This window comes from Lepidochelys kempii, chromosome 3 (genome assembly GCF_965140265.1).
Source record: "Lepidochelys kempii isolate rLepKem1 chromosome 3, rLepKem1.hap2, whole genome shotgun sequence".
NCBI classification, from domain to species: Eukaryota; Metazoa; Chordata; order Testudines; family Cheloniidae; genus Lepidochelys; species Lepidochelys kempii.
This window is the reverse complement of record NC_133258.1, coordinates 55,595,258-55,612,954: the sequence shown is the minus strand read 5'-3', so window position 1 is coordinate 55,612,954 and position 17,697 is coordinate 55,595,258. Positions and strand designations below refer to the sequence as shown.

The 17,697-nt window shown below is 41.7% G+C and overlaps 1 protein-coding gene across 3 annotated transcripts in view; it reads left to right on the top strand.

Moving 5' to 3' along the window:
• The window catches only part of COL9A1 (collagen type IX alpha 1 chain), a 102,701-nt gene that overhangs the window by 34,745 nt on the left and 50,259 nt on the right, over positions 1-17,697 (top strand). For 2 of the 3 annotated variants that reach the window (XM_073336363.1, XM_073336365.1), the window contains exons 13-21: positions 1,547-1,570; positions 1,864-1,917; positions 4,955-5,008; positions 9,055-9,087; positions 9,190-9,246; positions 9,796-9,849; positions 11,359-11,412; positions 13,495-13,548; positions 14,788-14,841. In XM_073336363.1, coding sequence (XP_073192464.1) covers positions 1,547-1,570; positions 1,864-1,917; positions 4,955-5,008; positions 9,055-9,087; positions 9,190-9,246; positions 9,796-9,849; positions 11,359-11,412; positions 13,495-13,548; positions 14,788-14,841 — 438 coding nt within the window. Of the gene's footprint in view, positions 1-1,546; positions 1,571-1,863; positions 1,918-4,954; positions 5,009-9,054; positions 9,088-9,189; positions 9,247-9,795; positions 9,850-11,358; positions 11,418-13,494; positions 13,549-14,787; positions 14,842-17,697 lie in introns of those variants that run through there. The other variant, XM_073336366.1, reaches the window with a different exon arrangement.

Here is a 17,697-nt window from a genome sequence, read left to right as displayed (position 1 = left end):
CAGTGCCCTAAGTATGTATCCTCCTCCTCCTTATAGGCAGAATAGAAGCATGATTTCACTGAACAGCCTGCCAGCTACTACACAGCATTTAGAGACACTTCCAAAAGTACCCTTACATAAATGGTACATGTTGAGCAAAAGCTAGTTACAGTATCTCAACTAAAATTTTGACCTAGAGGCACAATTGATTAAATAACATACAGTGGTGCCTTTAAAAAGTTTCCTATTTACCAGTAGGTCAGGTATTACAGGTCTGACCATTCTCAGAGTTACGTTCTAGCCTTAAAAAGGTAAAAGGAAACTTTTAAAGGGAATCCACTAAACAGTCAGGTAAGTGTTTTCTTTTCTCTTGAGGGTGGTTATATTATGATCTAGAACTTGACTGCAGGATATGTGCTGTCAGCATGTGACTAGTAGAGGGCAAATTTCATACAAACACAAAATAGTTACGCTTCCCCCAGTGTTCAGTATTGCACAACAATGTACATTAGATTTATCACGTTAACATCTTTCAAACACACTGAGTTAAACCGTGCAAGACTTAAATTACTCAGTTAAATAACAGCAGATGGAAATGTAAGTTGTGTAGGCAAGGAAGAAAAGTTTATTTATTACTTCTCATTAAAAGAGTAAAATGAAATTATATTAGATTATCAATATGTTTGAAATTCTTCCCTCATTATGCAAGTTCTTCAAATGCTACTCTGGAAACTACAGTCAGTGCATAATATTCTGTGGCTTCTAAACTCCACTGAACCCAGGTGGTTAATTTCCTAACACAGTCCCTGATCTTGCGGAGACTCAGGCATGTGTGTAACTTTGCATGTGAACTGTCCCAGTGACTTCATTGGCACTATCTACCTGCATAAAGTTAGGCATATGCTTAAGTCTTTACAGGATTGGGGCTGAAACTTGCTATGGAGTATGTATTATACCTAACAGGAAAAACAGCATTTGTTGCTGGGAAATATCTGATTAAAATAATCAAGAACAACACTGATAGTAAATGTAAACAGGAGCAGCTCGTTGCTTCCCCTGCTCAGCAAGAACAGTGGTGGTTTAATGGCTTTAAGGGACTTAAGAAGGCCTTGAAATAATTGAAATCTTTTTCTACTTTATTATTAACCATTACTCATGGAGAAGGAAATGACCACTTCCTTCACGTGTCATCAAGGTGTATCTTTTGACGTAGGTTTCAATGCTTGATAACTAGCTAAACCTATTAATATTAGTTTCTTCATTCCTTTGCCAGCACATATATTTTTGTATTGCAGGTTAGTTTAGTCAAACAAAATTACTGTACTTGTCTGCTGATATTAAGTATCTCATGATAATCTTTATACTAGATGTTGAATATCTGTTAAAATTGCCGAAATACCTACTCAGTTATATCAAACGTGAGGGTAGTAATGTTTTAATATTCATTCATTGAAGGAACCATCACAGTTTTGTGTTTGATCACCCTACATGTTCCTACTCTTGGCATCCAACAAGATTAAATGTCAGAAACCATAAAAAGTTGCTCAACACATTTTTCTTTTTTCAGGGTAAGGGGATGCTTGGACCAGCAGTAAGTATCATTTTATACACACTACAGACTGCGATTGCATAACAAATCAAAGTAATAAAATAAAAAGACACAATAATAATTTTGGTCCTGATGTTCTGTATCTATTCCTACATAGTTTTACAACTAACATTTTAGACCATTTTAGTCCTTTGGGTGCGCAGATGTGTTTCTGAGGGCATAATTTATCTCCAGTTGCTTTGGGAAGATATTTGCCTGTGTACTGAGATCTCTATCATACAGATGACTGTAAATAATTTATATATATATTTCTTTCTTTTACTTGGTTATTGTAGGGTCCCCCTGGTGTAGCAGGACTTCCTGGTGAAGTAGGCCGTGTTGGTCCATCCGTGAGTACTGCATTATGTTTGCCAGTAATTTGCATTTTCTCACTGGCTGAAAGACACTGTGCAGAAGGAAATATAATTATTATACCATCCAAACATGGTTTAGGATAGGAGACCACAAAAACATACATAAGTATTTCATTGGATTATTTTTCCTGCTGGGATTATAGGAGGAGGAGCAGGTTGGTGGAAATCTTGTCAGAAATAAACAATAATTAATAGCACAAAAATACAACCATCTGTAATAATAGAATGAAGTTTCAGAGTAGCAGCCGTGTTAGTCTGTATCCGCAAAAAGAACAGGAGTACTTGTGGCACCTTAGATTCTAACAAATTTATTAGAGTATAAGCTTTCATGGGCTACAGCCCACTTCATTGGATGCATATGTTCATTCTATGCATCCGATGAAGTGGGCTGTAGCCCACGAAAGCTTGTGCTCTAATAAATTTGTTAGTTTCTAAGGTGCCACAAGTACTCCTGTTCTTTTTAACAGAATGAAGTGTTTCATACAGTATTCCACACACAAAAAGAATGCTAAGGATGCAAAAGAAGTCACTAAAAAAATTAGGAAAGGGCAAAGTTAAGGTTGGCTGTAGAATATTAACTTTGGCCCCTGGTGTGTTTACATTATGTTAAAATCTTTTATTACATGATCACACACTGCTTTTCCCCACGACCCCTGTCTGATGTCAGTGAATAAGGCAGTTGTTCAATATTTCTTTTGATCCTCATCATTCAGTGTGGCCCCATTTACTGCACATCAACCCAACCTTGCCCTGATTAAGGATTTTTTCTCTTTAATTATAGCCTTTTTGTGGCACTGATCTCCAGACTATCTCAATACCTCACAAACACAATTAATTAATTTATCCCCTAGACACCTCTGTGAAGTCAGGAACTATTATTATCTCCATTTTCAGAAGGAGAACTGAGACAGAGAGAAATTAAGGGCTAGTTTGTACAATTTAAATACATCCCATCCATTCACAAAGCCATGAGGATGGAGCAGTCCCTGTCGTCTCCTGAGCACTTAGCACTTATATTTCACATCTTCAGAGCTGTTTAGAGACATTATGGGTTATGCTCTTACCGGAATCAGAGGTGACCCACTCGTTAGGTAGACCAGAAAATAAACTGTAAATCAGTCATAATTTCGTCCCTGGATCAGGAGTCAGAGGGGGTAGTAGAGTAAATTACTTTATCCCTTTTCATGGAACTGTTTATTTGACACTGTTTACATAGATACTCTGACCAGTGAATAAGTGTCCCTCATCCCTGCCCTCCTACCCACTTTTCCACAGTGGTGGCTACCTGGCAAACATTACTAAGGGCAGGTTCAGCATGTTGTCTAATTTTTGCTTCATATTTTGTCACTGAAATAAGACTCAAAGCCACACTTTCGGTTGTGAAAGAAAGTAAGGAATAGCATTTTAATTTTTTTTTAATGAAGCATCCCAGCCATTTTCTTAGTTGATCATTTAACTTCAGTGTTAACCTCTCAAAACACTTTACAGTCAGTCATATCAAATAAGAACATAGTTAAAAGGTGAGACCAATCAAGAAGCAATAAGACTTGATTTAAAGTAAGACTGTAGTCAGAAAAATGATACAGAACTCCCACAGTGCTATTTTTACTGAATTATTTTCTTTCACTTACTTCCATATCAAGTTTTCTCAGTTTTATAAATCAAAAGATATTAGAGAGATGAGGTAGGTGAGGTAATATATATTGTCAGACCAACTTCTGTTGATGGAAGGTACAAGCTTTTCATCAGGAGCTTAATAAGCTGAATAAGAACACAGCTCTTATTCAGGTTTGGGGAAGGAAGCAGCATGTCTGCTTCCCGAGACCTGAGGAAGAGCTCTGTGTAGCTCAAAAACGTGTACCTGATAGCAACAGATGTCGGTCCAATAATATGTATTACCTCATCTACCTTGTATCTCTCATATCCTGGGACCAACATGAGTACAACAGCACTGTAAATCAAAGCTGTAATTCTCAGCTTGGGCTTCAAAAATCTAGTTGTACTCTTTCTGATTTGTACATCCTCTCCACTGATGAAGGTTCTTTATTCAGAAGTTAGCTGACAATTTTGTGGATGACATGTGAGGCGGAATAGGCTCTAGATTACTTTCAATACTGTACTGGTCCTCCAGTGGCAACAGTAGTAAAATCTTGGTTTGGGGCCTGCTCCTGCTTCCAGTAAAGACAACTGCAGAGTTCCCATTGGCTTCACAGTACAGGATTAAGCCCTTGTCCTTAAAGCGGGTATGCCTCGAAGACACAAACAGATCAAATAAGGGAGTGTCTGGTTTACACAATCACTTTTCTGACTATAGCTATACTAGAACAGAAGGTTATGGCATGCACGAGATGGAACAACAGAGAATTCCACAAGTAATGGGACATAGTAAAATATCGCCTCCCAAACATATTACATACTACAGTACTTGACAGTATTATTTCATATGTCATTCTATAGAATTCATCGGGAGATATTAAACAAAATCAAATGCTTTACCGTTCAAATGAAATTTCTGTTGTGACCTCTATCGTGCAGAAAATGGCCATTTCATGGCATATGTCATGTGATATCTTTTTCACTCCCTATTAAATGAGTACCAATGATACTGGTGCTCTATATGAAGTAAAGAGATGACTGGCGTTATTCAAGAAGACACCTTATGTACCACATCTTTATTTATTTTAGGATTTTCTATCATGCCCATCATCATAGCATCCACACGCTTGAATAATAAAAATAAGTCACGTGTTGTTTGAGGATTACTCCACTCTCTTAGGAGAACTTCAAGCCTGTGATACAAGCAAATACAATCTCACACCCATCTCAAATTAAGTTTATTTCCTTATACTCTACAACCAGACCTGTATTCTTGAAATTTGAGTTTTACTGTTCTAAGATTGGTTGCTTAGTCTGTCCTTTTGTGGTTGCCTCACCTTAGCTGCTGCAGGCCTGAATATACAGCTGTTGTGTATATCATTGCCAGGAATTAATTAAATGTATTCTAAAATATTAGGGTGATGCTGGAAAGAGAGGTCCTCCAGGCCCACCAGGGCCCCCAGGCCCCAGAGTAAGTGGTTATGTTTAATATATGCTAATGTTTGGATAAGTGCTGTGTCCCTGTGTGACCTATCATTTAAATCAGATTCTGTACCAGATGACTGGAGGATAGCTAATGTGATACCAATTTTTAAGAAAAGCTCCAGCGGTGACCCCAGCAATTACAGGCTGATAAGCCTAACTTCTGTACAAGGCAAATTGGTTGAAACAATACTAAACAACAGGAATATCAGACGGATAGATGAACACAATACGTTGGGGAAGAGTCAACACAGATTTTGTAAAAGAAATCATGCCTCACTAATATATAAGAATTCTTTGAGGGGGTCAGCAAACTTGCGGACAAGGATGATCCTGTAGATGTAGTATACCTAGACTTTCAGAAGACATTTGATAAGGTCCCTCACCAAAGGCTCTTAAGCAAATTAAGCAGTCATGGGATAAGAGGGAAAATCCTCTTGTGGATCAGTAACTGGTTAAAAGATAGGAAACAAAGGGTAGGAATAAATGGTCAGTTTTCAGAATGGAAAGAGGTAAATAGTGGTGTTCTCCGGAGATCTGTACTGTGTCCTGTGGTGTTCAACCTATTCATAAATGATCTGGAAAAAAAGAGGTAAATAGTCAAGTGGCAAAGTCTGCAGATGATACAAAACTACTCAAGATACTTAAGTCCAAAGGAGACTGCTAAGAGTTACAAAGGGATCTCACAAAACTGGTGATTGGGCAACAAAATAGCAGATGAAATTCAGTGTTGGTAAATGCAAAGTAATGCACATTGAAAAACGTAATCCCAACTCTCTATATAAAATGATGGGGTTTAAATTAGCTGTTACCAATCAAGAAAGAGATCTTCGAGTCATTGTGAATAGTTCTCTGAAAACATCCACTCAGTGTGCAGTGGCAATTTAAAAAGTGAGCGGAATGTTGGGAATCATTAGGAAAGCAATAGATATTAGGCCAAAAAATATCATCATGCCTCTATATAGATCCATGGCATGCCCACATCTTGAATACTGTGCGCAGATCTGGTCATCCCATCTCAAAAAAGATATATTAGAATTGGAAAAGGAACAGAGAAAGGCAACAAAAATGATTAAGGGAATGGCATAGCTTCTGTATGAGGACAGATTAAAAAAGATGGGGAACTTTTAGCTTGGAAAAGAGACAACTAAGGGGGGATATGATAGAGGTCTATAAAATCTTGACTAGTGTGGAGAAAGTGAATAAGGAAGTGTTATTTACTCCTTCACATAACACAAGAACCAGAAGTTACACAATGAAATTAATAGGCAGCAGGTTTAAAATAAACAAAAGGAAGTATTTCTTCTCACAATGTAGTCAACCTGTGGAACTCATTGCCAGGGGATGTCGTGAAGGCCAAAAATATAACAGGGTTCAAGAAAGAATTAGATAAGTTCATAGAGGATAGGTCCATCAATGGTTATTAGCCAGGATGTTAAGGGATGCAATGCCATGTTGTGAGTGTCCCTAGACTCTGTTTGCCAGAAGCTGGGAGTGGATGACAAAGGATGGATCACTCAATGATTGTCTGTTCAATTAATTCCCTCTGAAGCACCTGGTATTGGCCACTGTTGGAAGACAGAATACTGGGATAGATGGACGGTTGATCTGATCCAGGATGGCCATTCTTATGTTCTTATGTTCCTGCTCATGCAAAACTTCCACTGAAGTCAAAAGACTGAGTAAGGACTTCAGGGATGCAGCAAGGCTGGATTTTAGGCACTTAAAAGATCATGTCTAGAGGCCCAGCTTGTAGAGTCATGTGATGACATCAGAATCTCAGCTTTCATTTTTAAAAAGTAAGTTTCTAGCCCTCATGGTTGCAAAGAGAAGTTTGGGAATGTAAACCTAGCGTAATGGATGCAATGATGCCTGCTGGAGTCTGCAGATAGCCTAAAACAATAACTCAGAGAGGTGTGAACTGTTAACGCTAAGGCCTACTGCTCTGGTTAGTCCCACCAACAGCACCCAACCAGAGGATTCTGTGCATCAGGAGGAGAAGTGTCCAGTGGGCCTAGCCTATCAATGCAAGCAGAGACACCCTGCCTCCTGGGTTGACTACTGGGCGCTCACCTTCTACCACTTCCCCTGCCTCTCTGGGAGGGTGGTTCACTTTCCATTACCACTTCAAGTGGGACCTGGGTCTACCGTGTAGGGTTGGGGCTGGAGCTATAAAGGAGGGGGCAGATTCTTAAGTTGGCGCTGTAGTCCAGTACATCTCTAGTCAGAGCGTCAGATGTTTCCAAATACTGTTTTTGTGACTCTCCTCTGTGGGCCTTTTGAGAGGAGGGATTTGTACTATGCATTTACCTTTGCAGTTTTTTAATGTGCGAGAGGTGCAATTGACGGCAGATCATCATCTGGCAGACAGAGCACATGCTGGGGAATGACACACCTGGCATCTAGGAAATGAGCGTGTCATCTTAATTTCTCTGTAAGGGAAGGGATTCTAGTAAAGGGATTTCTACTATCCCTTTGCTAGACTGTCCCAACAGCAATACAGGGATCTATTTTCTTGGGGCCATATCTCATTTTCCATGGAAAGTTGCTAGAAAATGTGAAGTTGCCATGAATGATAAAACCGAGAAAAATACCAAGGAAATAAATAGCAACAAACTACACCAGGCTCTGCTGCTCCTTCTCTTTTTACACTGAAGCTTCCATCCCCCTCAGGCACCACTCCCATTCCATTTAAGGCCATTATATTCCACCAAACTACCCCCAACCTTTCCCAAATATTTGTGCTTCCATGAAAGCTCATCAGTTCTCTCAGAGTCTCACAGTGCTTCCCTACTCAAACAGAAGGCACACCTCTCCATAACAGACTGCCAGATCCTTCCATGAACCCAGTCTTGCTCACATGTAGTTACCTTTCTTCCTAACTTTTTCCCCAGTCTTCCCTCGGTAGACTCCATGATCCTCTCCTATTCCCATTAAGGCCAGACCATTTCCTAAGAAACTCATTTATCTTCTATTGACTGCATCCCTTTTGGACACAGATCTCTAACTTGCAATTCCAATGGCTGATAGAATCATGAATTGTCTATCAACTCTTCTGCTGCGAGAGGGATCCTTTTTTTCTCTAAAGAATTAAGTCTTGTCTTTATGAAGGAGATGTTTTTGTTCCGTATTAAATAATCATCAGAATGTAAGAAAGTTTGCCTTCATCTGTTTCATTTACCCAGATAACTTCTTTAAGAACCGCAACTCTGAAAACAATTTTCAGTCAATTACAATGTAGAAATACTTCTGCTGAGAACATAACATAAGATCTGTGGTGCAACTGGACTACATAGCCAAATGAGAGATGGGAACATTTAATACATAGTATTACTAAATCAGATGCAGCTGTTGATATTTAAAAGAAAAATATGGTATGTTTCTGGATACACTGAGTTCATATGTGATTATTAGGCTGAATTTATACAAAAATATGTATTGTATTACTTTAGTCTAATTCTCACATATAGCTTTTGGTACTTAAAAGAAATCCATGATGTTTTAAAAACAAAGAGAGTTTTTGCTTTTCAGAAAAGCAAATCCAAGATGGAGGGCAGAATATTGCATACAGACGCCTGCAATTTATAACAATTAAATAAAGCTCCCTTTGCATATGTCTACACAGCAGTCAAACACCTGCAGCTGGCCTATGTCAGCTGACATGGGCTCACAGGGCTTGGGCTCCAAGACGGTAAAATTGCGGTGTAAACATTCGGGTTTGGGCTGGAGGCCGGCTTCTGGGACCCTTCCCCCTTGCAGGGGTCCCAGAGGTTAGGCTCCAGCAGAAGCCTGGACATCTACACTGCAATTTTATAGCTGCAGAGCCTGAACACCACGAGTCCAGTCAGCTGACACGGGCCAGCCATAGGTGTTTAAGTGCACTTTCAGGATTTCAGCCCCAGAGATTATCTGACATTTCTATATCTTCTGCTTTCCTACACTGAAGTGTGTCAGGCGTGGTTTTTGTTGTATGAGACAAGGTCATTTTTTTCCTGTTGTTCTCTTTCTAACTTTGAACCTTTTCATCAAATTTAGGGAACAGTTGGGCTGCATGAAGGAGATCCACTGGTAAGACATTTGTTCACCTTTTTGAAAAATACAATCTTAAACCACAATATAACTTTTAAAGTTTCTTATCCCTGTTAACTCAATGTGTGGATACTTTTTCAGTGTCCCAATGCTTGTGCACCTGGTCGTCCAGGACATGCTGGCCTAATAGGAATGAAGGTAAGAGAATTGATGTACTTAAACTAGTTGCATCAACACTTCAGATATGCAGACTACAATGCTGAATCACTGATTGGGGTGGGGACTTCCTGGCCATTGGGTCTCCCATTATATTATCCAGAAAGCATGGTGCCAAGATATTTCTGAGATCACTTTCCAAAGCATCTATAGTCCCAAACTTTCAGACATGCTAGGTATTCCTCCAAGCCTTTTGATTTTATAGAAGGCCTCAGAATGTCAAATTGAAACAAGCACCTTCTTGACTCACGCTTTAGTTTCTTTTATGTTCTTTTGTCTGATTTATGGGGATAATATCCTTATGAGGGGATTACTAGTGCAGTGTTGGACACACTGATTTACTGGATCTGGGATTAGGTTTTTCAGAAGGTTGCACTACAGCCCGTTTCCGAATGTGTCTAGGTGTGCCTGGAGTTGGGGAGGTGTTACAGAAGGTACACCTGGAGAGTGGTAGGCAGGCTATGTTGGAAGAGTGGATATCTCAACTTCTAAATACATTGCCTGCACTCTTTTTTATTTCTTTTATTTTAGGGTCACAAAGGAGTAAAAGGAGAGGCTGGTGAACCAGGAAAACAAGGTCATAAGGTACGATAACGGTATTTTAATGGGCTAGCAGTAGTTTAATGGAAGGCAATGATCGGTAGCAAAATAACTGCCAGTTTAGCCTATACTTCAAAAAGAGTCATCTTGTTAGAATCCATCAAAATTATTGATAGTTCTGCCAGAAAGAACTGAGAGCCCACTTCCTGTATGGCATTTGGGTCACTATCAGCACATTGTCTGCTAAGTCATCCCCCCTATTCTTCATTCATTATCACACAGAAATTGGCATTCTCACTTTTCATTTTGACCATCAGAATAATTATTATTGAACTAACTGCACAATAAAACCAGTATTTATTAATGTTAAAAATTGGGAATTAAGTGCAGAGAGTCTATAGGAGACTAGAGAATGCTTAGGGTGGCACAGCTGAGCAGAGAGAGGGCAAAGGGAGATGGCAGCATGGGGGAAAAGAGTACATGATGGGGGAGGGAAAGGTATAAGTAACCACAACAGAGATGAAGGAAAGGGCCAAGGACTGAATCGCTTGAAGACTGAACTACATTCTCACCTAAAAACATAATTCATCTGGAATGGGCTTGTTAGATACTTGTGAGGAAATCTGGGGAACCTTGCACTACCTTTGCCCATGCTGAAACTTTTTGGTCTACAGAGGACTTCTCTTTCTTCTCTCTCAAGGCAGGCAATCTAGCACTTTAAACTACCTTAAAAACAAGGAACAAAGTTTGTGCCATAATCCCCGGCTCCATATCCATATATACAATGAAAAGAATATTAACTTCTCAGAAGTAGTCCCTCCACTTTTCAGAATGCTTGAGCTATAAGAGTCGCCAAATCCTTGTTGTGCCCCAGAACCAACCTCTTGTAAATCAGCCTAGCACTGAGAATTGTAGCTCTGCTCTCTAACAGCATACAGGGGCAAAGTGGGGGAGGGTGTTACCTGGTCACCAGGAAGGTGTCTGGATTAATAAGACACAGTATTGGTTTGATAATAACAACACAGAAGGATAATGCTGGATTGCATGTGAGGCTGTCAACATACACATCCAGCTTTCAGACTCCAAACAAAACCTCATTACAGTTTTTTAAAATCTGATTGAACAAATCTGGGAATACTAACTTTGAGAAAAATGGAATGATTTAGCTTAAATAAAATATATCCTTGCTACTCTTGAGCAAAATGACCTCCTTATCTTCATTCATATTCCTTCTTGGAGCACATTTCTTCCATGAAGCCTATAAACAGTAATTCAGCAAAGAAAGAAGTCTGCAATTTTTTATACAGAGAGAGTTGAATTGTGTTGCAATTGCCCTTTCATTTAATGAGCCAATGTATTATGTGCCTTAATTTACTATCTGTCTAATGTTAAGTGTAAGCTCTTTGGGGCAGGAAATGTGTCTATGCTGGGTTTCCTTCAACCTAGAGCATGTTGACAGGGCTCAGTGAGTAAGAAGTGGTAACTCTTATGCTGATAGTGTTTTCCCTTTCCTGGTATGGATTTGCTTCAGCTTTCTTTCTTTTGTTTTTCCAGGGTGAGGAAGGTGCCCAGGGAGTCATAGGTGATGTCGGAGCTCAAGGCCCTCCAGTAAAGTATTTCCTTTTTGAATAGCACTATCAATTTGTTTCATGTCACCATATCTGTTTATTTATAAGCAATTAGACAAGAAATAATATTACACGTCTATCTTTTAATAATAATAACACACTGATTGTGAATAAAGGTAAAAATATATAAAAGTGTGCGCAGTAAAACCTCACAGCATGCCCTTTTCTGCTCTCATGGCTTGGTTCTTGTAATGCTTTCACATTGTAAATAATGTATGGTCTGTCTTATATTACTTTTTAAACCACAGGGGGGTGACTAGATGATTGAACTGGGCTTTTCTGGCCTCACTGTGCATGATTTTGGTGACATAGACCCTAAACCTGCAAAGACATATACGTGTGCTTAACTTTGAGACTTACGGTACACTTATCTACACTGAAAAAACAAAACAAATAACAACACAGCCCTGCAGCAGTGAGTCTCAGAGTCCAGGTCTACAGATTTGGGCTTGTGTGATGGTGCTAAAAATAGCCACGTAGATATTCTCACTTGGACTGGAGCTTAGGCTCTGAGATCACACTTCTCACCATGTTTCAGACCCTGAGCTCCAGCCTGAGGGGGAAACCTCTAACAAGGCTATTTTTAGCAATGTGGGCCTAAGTCTGTGGAACTGGGCTCTGAGACTTGCTGCCATGGGTTGGTGTGTTTTTTTTTTTTTTTTTTTTTTTTTGCAGGGTAGATGTAACCTTAGACTTTGCAGAACTGAGGATTTAGTGGCCACCACTCCTGGGCAGATTGTGGTGTACTCCTATGATTTCATTGTGCCTCCCCCAAGAGTCCTAATTGCCCTGTTCCTGTTTGTTCTTACTTAGCTGGTTCCTTCATGATTAGCCCTCCCTCCAGTTCCCATAGCTAGGACAGGCAATAGGGAACAGGAAGGAGCAAGGGGGTCACTCCCAACAACAGAGCGAGGCCTTAATCATGGCATGCTTACTCCGTTTTTCAGAGTTTGTACAGTCTCTGGTTTCCTGGTGAGTGAGTTAGGAGAAAGAAGTGTGGATGGTGAGGATTTATATTTTTCTGGGATTGAAAAGAGTTCTCTAATGCTTACTGTGTCTGGGCTTGACTGGAGATTTGACTAGTGCAATTTTGGGGGAAATGAAATCATTCAGTAGGCCTTAACTATCCTTCATGCTCCTCATGCTCATGCTTCATGCTCCTAGATCACGGAGGTCCAGACAAATATAAAAGTCTGATTAGAGCTTACAGACATACAAGAGACTGCATAGAACGAAGAATATAAGCCCTTCTTATCCTTAAGACTGATAAAACCTCCCTAATAAAGTAGTTGCCTGAGCTCACTGTACTAAAAGATCCATTTTCTGTTCCTCATTTTCTAAAGCAGGCCTGTAGTGTTCATCCTCAGCCAGGCCTAGTGATTTAACACACTTGTAGTTAGTGGCCCACAGTCATACAGGTTCTCATGTAGTGCATTCATCAGGAAATAACACATTACATTACTCATTAAACTCCACAGCACGACCCGTAAGTGGCCTTACTAACAGATCTTCAAAATCACAATATTTTAAAGTGTTGTCCACTACAAGCCAGGATTCAAGAGGCAGGGAAAGTGATGTCAGCTTAAAAAGGGATATGCCAGGCCCGGGAGGGGTGGGGGGTTAATAGGGTAGACAGTAAGGATTAAAATAGTCTGTAAGGTTTCTTAGAAATAAAAGCCTTAGACCCGGTTCCTCTCAGTCAGATTTTTTCAGGGGTTTACTTCAACTTTATGCTTCTCAGAACAATGAGTATTTTTCTGTCCCTAAAATATAGTTGTGTTTGAGGCCTCAGTGCAGTTTTGGTCAATCTGACAATTCCTTCAGACTGAGCTACCTGTGTTCTAATTTGATATTTTATTAATTGTACAGTTTTCAAATTACCACATGAATTAAACATTTTAATGCAGAAGCATTTGGCTCTTTTTTATATACAAGGGAAGGAATAAAATAATGACAAAGAAAATATGTAGTACCTTAAGAAGTCTACTATCTGAAAACTACCACATTTCTGATAACAAAATAGCAGTATGGTCTAAATTGTCACAATACTTTTCATTTTCAGGGGATTCAAGGGTTGAGAGGCATAACTGGTATAATGGGAGCCAAAGGGAACAAAGTAAGTACTAGCAATTATCTCTATAGAATATAATGTAGCTGGTAGTCAGAGATTGGCCCCACTACATGTAATTTTTAAACTATGGGTCACTATGCAATGGGTGCTTTCTGGGTTTAGCCTTACTTCAACTTTTGATACCCTCCTTTGCTATGCCTGCACTTTCCCGCTCCCACCAAGTGTGCTCCAGCAATTGTAACATCATAAATCTGGTCAGGAAGACAGCCAACCCTTTCTTTTCTGAGTAAATGCTTTCTGTACATCAGCAAATTTTGTTGAAGTGGACTTTCTGCAGTTTCTTACTATTCTCTCCTTCTCCCCAAGACTTACAGTAGTTTGGCATATCCTCTTGGTGCTGTTGGCAAGGCATCAAGCTTAATTGTGACATTAATTTACACAGGCCATAACCTTTTGAAATAAAACTAAAGTTTATTGAATATGCCTTTCCCCTGATTGTGTCCACCTCAACCTTTCTACTTCTTCTATCTCCTATTTTCACCTGCTTGCCTTGGTAAATGGATCACTTTAATTCAGTTTCAATAGCCAGTCACTGAACAGAATGGTGCAAATCCAGTCTGAGTATCCAGTGAAAGATATGGAAAGCAAAGCTTTCTTGTTCTACAATTCCTACCATATATCCACACTGTCCCCTTCCACAGTTATTTGGCCACTTACATTCCTGCCCCAGCTATGTGAAATACTTACTGCCTCTCTCTGAGACACACATTCCTTATTCTTTCTAAATCTTTTCTGAAGACAATTCTTTTCACTTTGGCTTATAATTGATTCTCTCTATAAAGAATTTTTGAAGATAGTTTTGAGACACTATATAAAAATCAATTGCAATTCACATTTTGATGTCAGTCTGTTATGCTATATACATGCAGTATGTTTTTGTGTGATGCAGGGAATTAGTTAATGACAACAATGAATTGTTCTGAAATAGTTTAAAGTGACTTGCTTCATCATTGTCCAGTACATTTTGATAGAGGAACGACAATTTCATATATAACATTTGATGGCATTTAATTATATAACTCCCCAAAAGGTAAACTAGAGTTTAAAAAGATTAAAAAGCCACTTTGTCAAAACAGTTTGTATTTATAATAATAACAATCCAGAGCCAAATTCAGAGAGGTGCAGGGCACTTGCAATTCCTATAGAAGTAATTGGGATATGTAGGTGCTTGGTACATCTCAGGGAGTCAGCCTTACTATCTTGTGTTATCTCTTTATTTTGTAGGGTGCTCGTGGCCTTGATGGTGACCCTGGTCCACGAGGGCTCTCTGGTGGATCTGTAAGTAGAGTTTTGTGTCAGCCAGATCCTTCAAAGTGATGTTAACTATTAATGTTTATAAAAATAAAGTAGGGGGCTGTCTGCTTTGGCAAAGGGTTTTCCCTTAGTACAGGAGAGGGGAAACTATGGCCTGATCCAGCCCGTCAGGGCTTTAAATCCGGCCCTCGAGATTGCCAGCTCCATGGCACTGTGGGGCTAAGGCAGGCTCCCTGACTGCCCTGGCCCTGCACTGATCCTGGAAGCAGCCAGCACCAGGTCCCTGCGGCACCGGGGGGAAGTGGGGATGGCTGCAGATGGCTCCATGTGCTGCCCTCACTTGCAGGCACTGCCCCCAGCAGCTCCCATTGGCGGGGAACAGGGAAACCGCAACCAATGGGAGCTTTGGGGGTGGTACCCACAGGCGAGGGCAGCGTGTGGTGGAGCCGCCTGCCCCACCCTACCCCCAAGAGCCACTGCTGGACCTGCTGGCCACTTCCAGGAGTGGCGCGGGGCTAGGGCAGGCAAGGAGGTAAGTAGCACTGGGCCAGAGCCCCCACCCTTCCAGCACCCTGAATCCGCTAACCCTCTGCCTTGAGCCCCCTTCCACACCCCCTCCTGCACCCCAACCCCTTGCCCTGAGCCCTTTCCTGCACACCACACCCCCTTCCACACCCCGCACTCTCTCCTGAACCCCAACCCCTTGCCCCAGCCCTACATTCATGGTCCTGCATGCAATTTCCCCATCCAGATGTGGCCCTCAGACCAAAAAGTTTGCCCACCCCTGCCTTAGTATGTGTGGAAACAAATAAAAGGTTCTCCTAAACAGAGAGGAGGTAATAAGTGATTTAAGGTGTCTTTTCCTTACAACTACGAAGGTGAGCTTCCCCTGACATATCTGATACAAGAGTGCAGTTGGTCTATGGAAAAATCAAGACCAAAGGGCAAAATTATAGTCTCATTAGATCATTGTAAAGTCAGTATAATTCCACTGATATCAGGACAAATGAAAGAATTTGGGCCATTGAGTTTAGTTATGATTTTAAAAGTTACATATTTTCATAACAAGTATTAAATAGCCACTTACCTTAGCTAGAAAGCAGGAACAGCTGGCCACTAAGGGCTCCTGGAGCTGACTCCTAGCTAATTCCCCAAGAGCCACAATGGACGCTGTTCTATCAGTAGTGTGGCTAGTGTATTGGCAAGTTGAGAAGGCTGAAGTCTTTCCTGCTCCTACATTCTCTACAGCAGTGCTGTTTAATCTGTTCATCTTCATACTATTTCACCAAGGTCAAGGGGCCACAGTCAGTACTTTAGAGCAAGCCTTTTGTCCTGTTGCGTGCACTTTTCACTGTTTGAGCGGCAAACGGAGCGGAGAGCACCTATAAATTCCTTGTGGGCATAAAGCCAATGTATCCACCTGCTACATCTCGCTCCATGCAGCCCCGCCTCTGGGGGTGGGAAGGAGGAGTAGCTGGCTAGCCCCAGCTGGCATATGGCCCCTAAGGGATGGCTCTAACTGGTATAAGTCAGAGCAAGCTGTGGAGAGACTTCAGGCTCCCCCAGACTGAGCTAGGCAGAGAATAAGGGAGCCATTATTAGTGTTTGTCAGCTTCTCTCTCTCATTTCCCCTTGGGGTGGGTGTCGTGGGAGGGGAGTCATTCTTTGGTAGGCACAGCCTCAGGTGCAGACAGAGCCAATCGAACTTCTGTTCTGCTTCCCCTGGGCTTCCACATCCTGACAGAAAAGCAGGGAATGAAGCAACTGGTGCTGCTCCCTCCAGCCTCTTCTGCAATGAGCAGATGCCTAGCGGGTGAGCTGGATAGCAATTACAGCAAGGAAGGGACAACAGTTGCTCAGAGTATTCCCATCTCACCTCAGAGCTGCTCCTGTTGCCATGGAGGAAGAGGTGTCCGCATCTGGATCCCTGTAGTAATAGGGTTAATTCAAACACTTCAGTTTAACAATTGCAGGGCATTTTCTTCTTGACACAGTTACGCTCAAAGGCTATAACTTAGACTCTTGGGAGACAAAAGTGTCTCCACCCCAGACCCAAGGTTGGACACCACTGCTTTAGAGGCTGCTGTACACTTATAGCTGGCTGCCGCAGTGAGACTTCTGGTTGCATTGGAGCTTGTAGCAAAGCGAGATTCACCAGTGCGGTGCCTCCTGCTGGTCGTCTTGGGAATTAGCTCTTTCCAGCCCAGAGCACCGTCTGCAGGCCGGTGTCTTGCCTGCCGCTGGCCCCGTGTCCCTCCCAGACCCCAGTGCCCTTTAACCTGGGGTTCTGCCCCAGCAGTACCCCCATACTCTAAGTCTCCCCTCTCAGGGGAACCCCCAACCCTCTAAACCCACCTTGCCTCAGTGGCTACTGCCCATCATCTAGCCCCCGCTCACTGGGGCAGACTGCAGTGTAATGGCCACTCATCACTGGCAAGGGGTTAGGACCTAGTGTCTTTGCCTATCCCCAGGCTGCCCCTCTGCAGCCCCAGTACTTTTTGTAGGCCTTCACCAAGGCCTGCAGCCTGGGGTTTTACCAGGCTGGAGCTCCCTGGATCCCTCTGCCCTTCCCCAGCACTGCTGCACCTCAGGTATCTTGCTTCCCGGCAGCTAGCCCTTCCCACTCCAGGGCTAGAGTGAGACTCCTTCAGCTCCTGGCCCCCAGCCCTCTTATAAGGGCCAGCTGGGCCCTAAATGAGATGGCCACCACGTGTGGTCAGCTACTCACTCCCCTTATTTCCAGCCACAGTGCTCTCCAGGGCTGCTTTTACCATTGGCTCCCCAGGGAAGCCCTCTCCCAGGGCTGTTTTAACCCCTTCAGGGCAAGAGCAGGGTGACCACCCCGCTACAGAGCTGTTCTAGTCACACCTCGATATATGG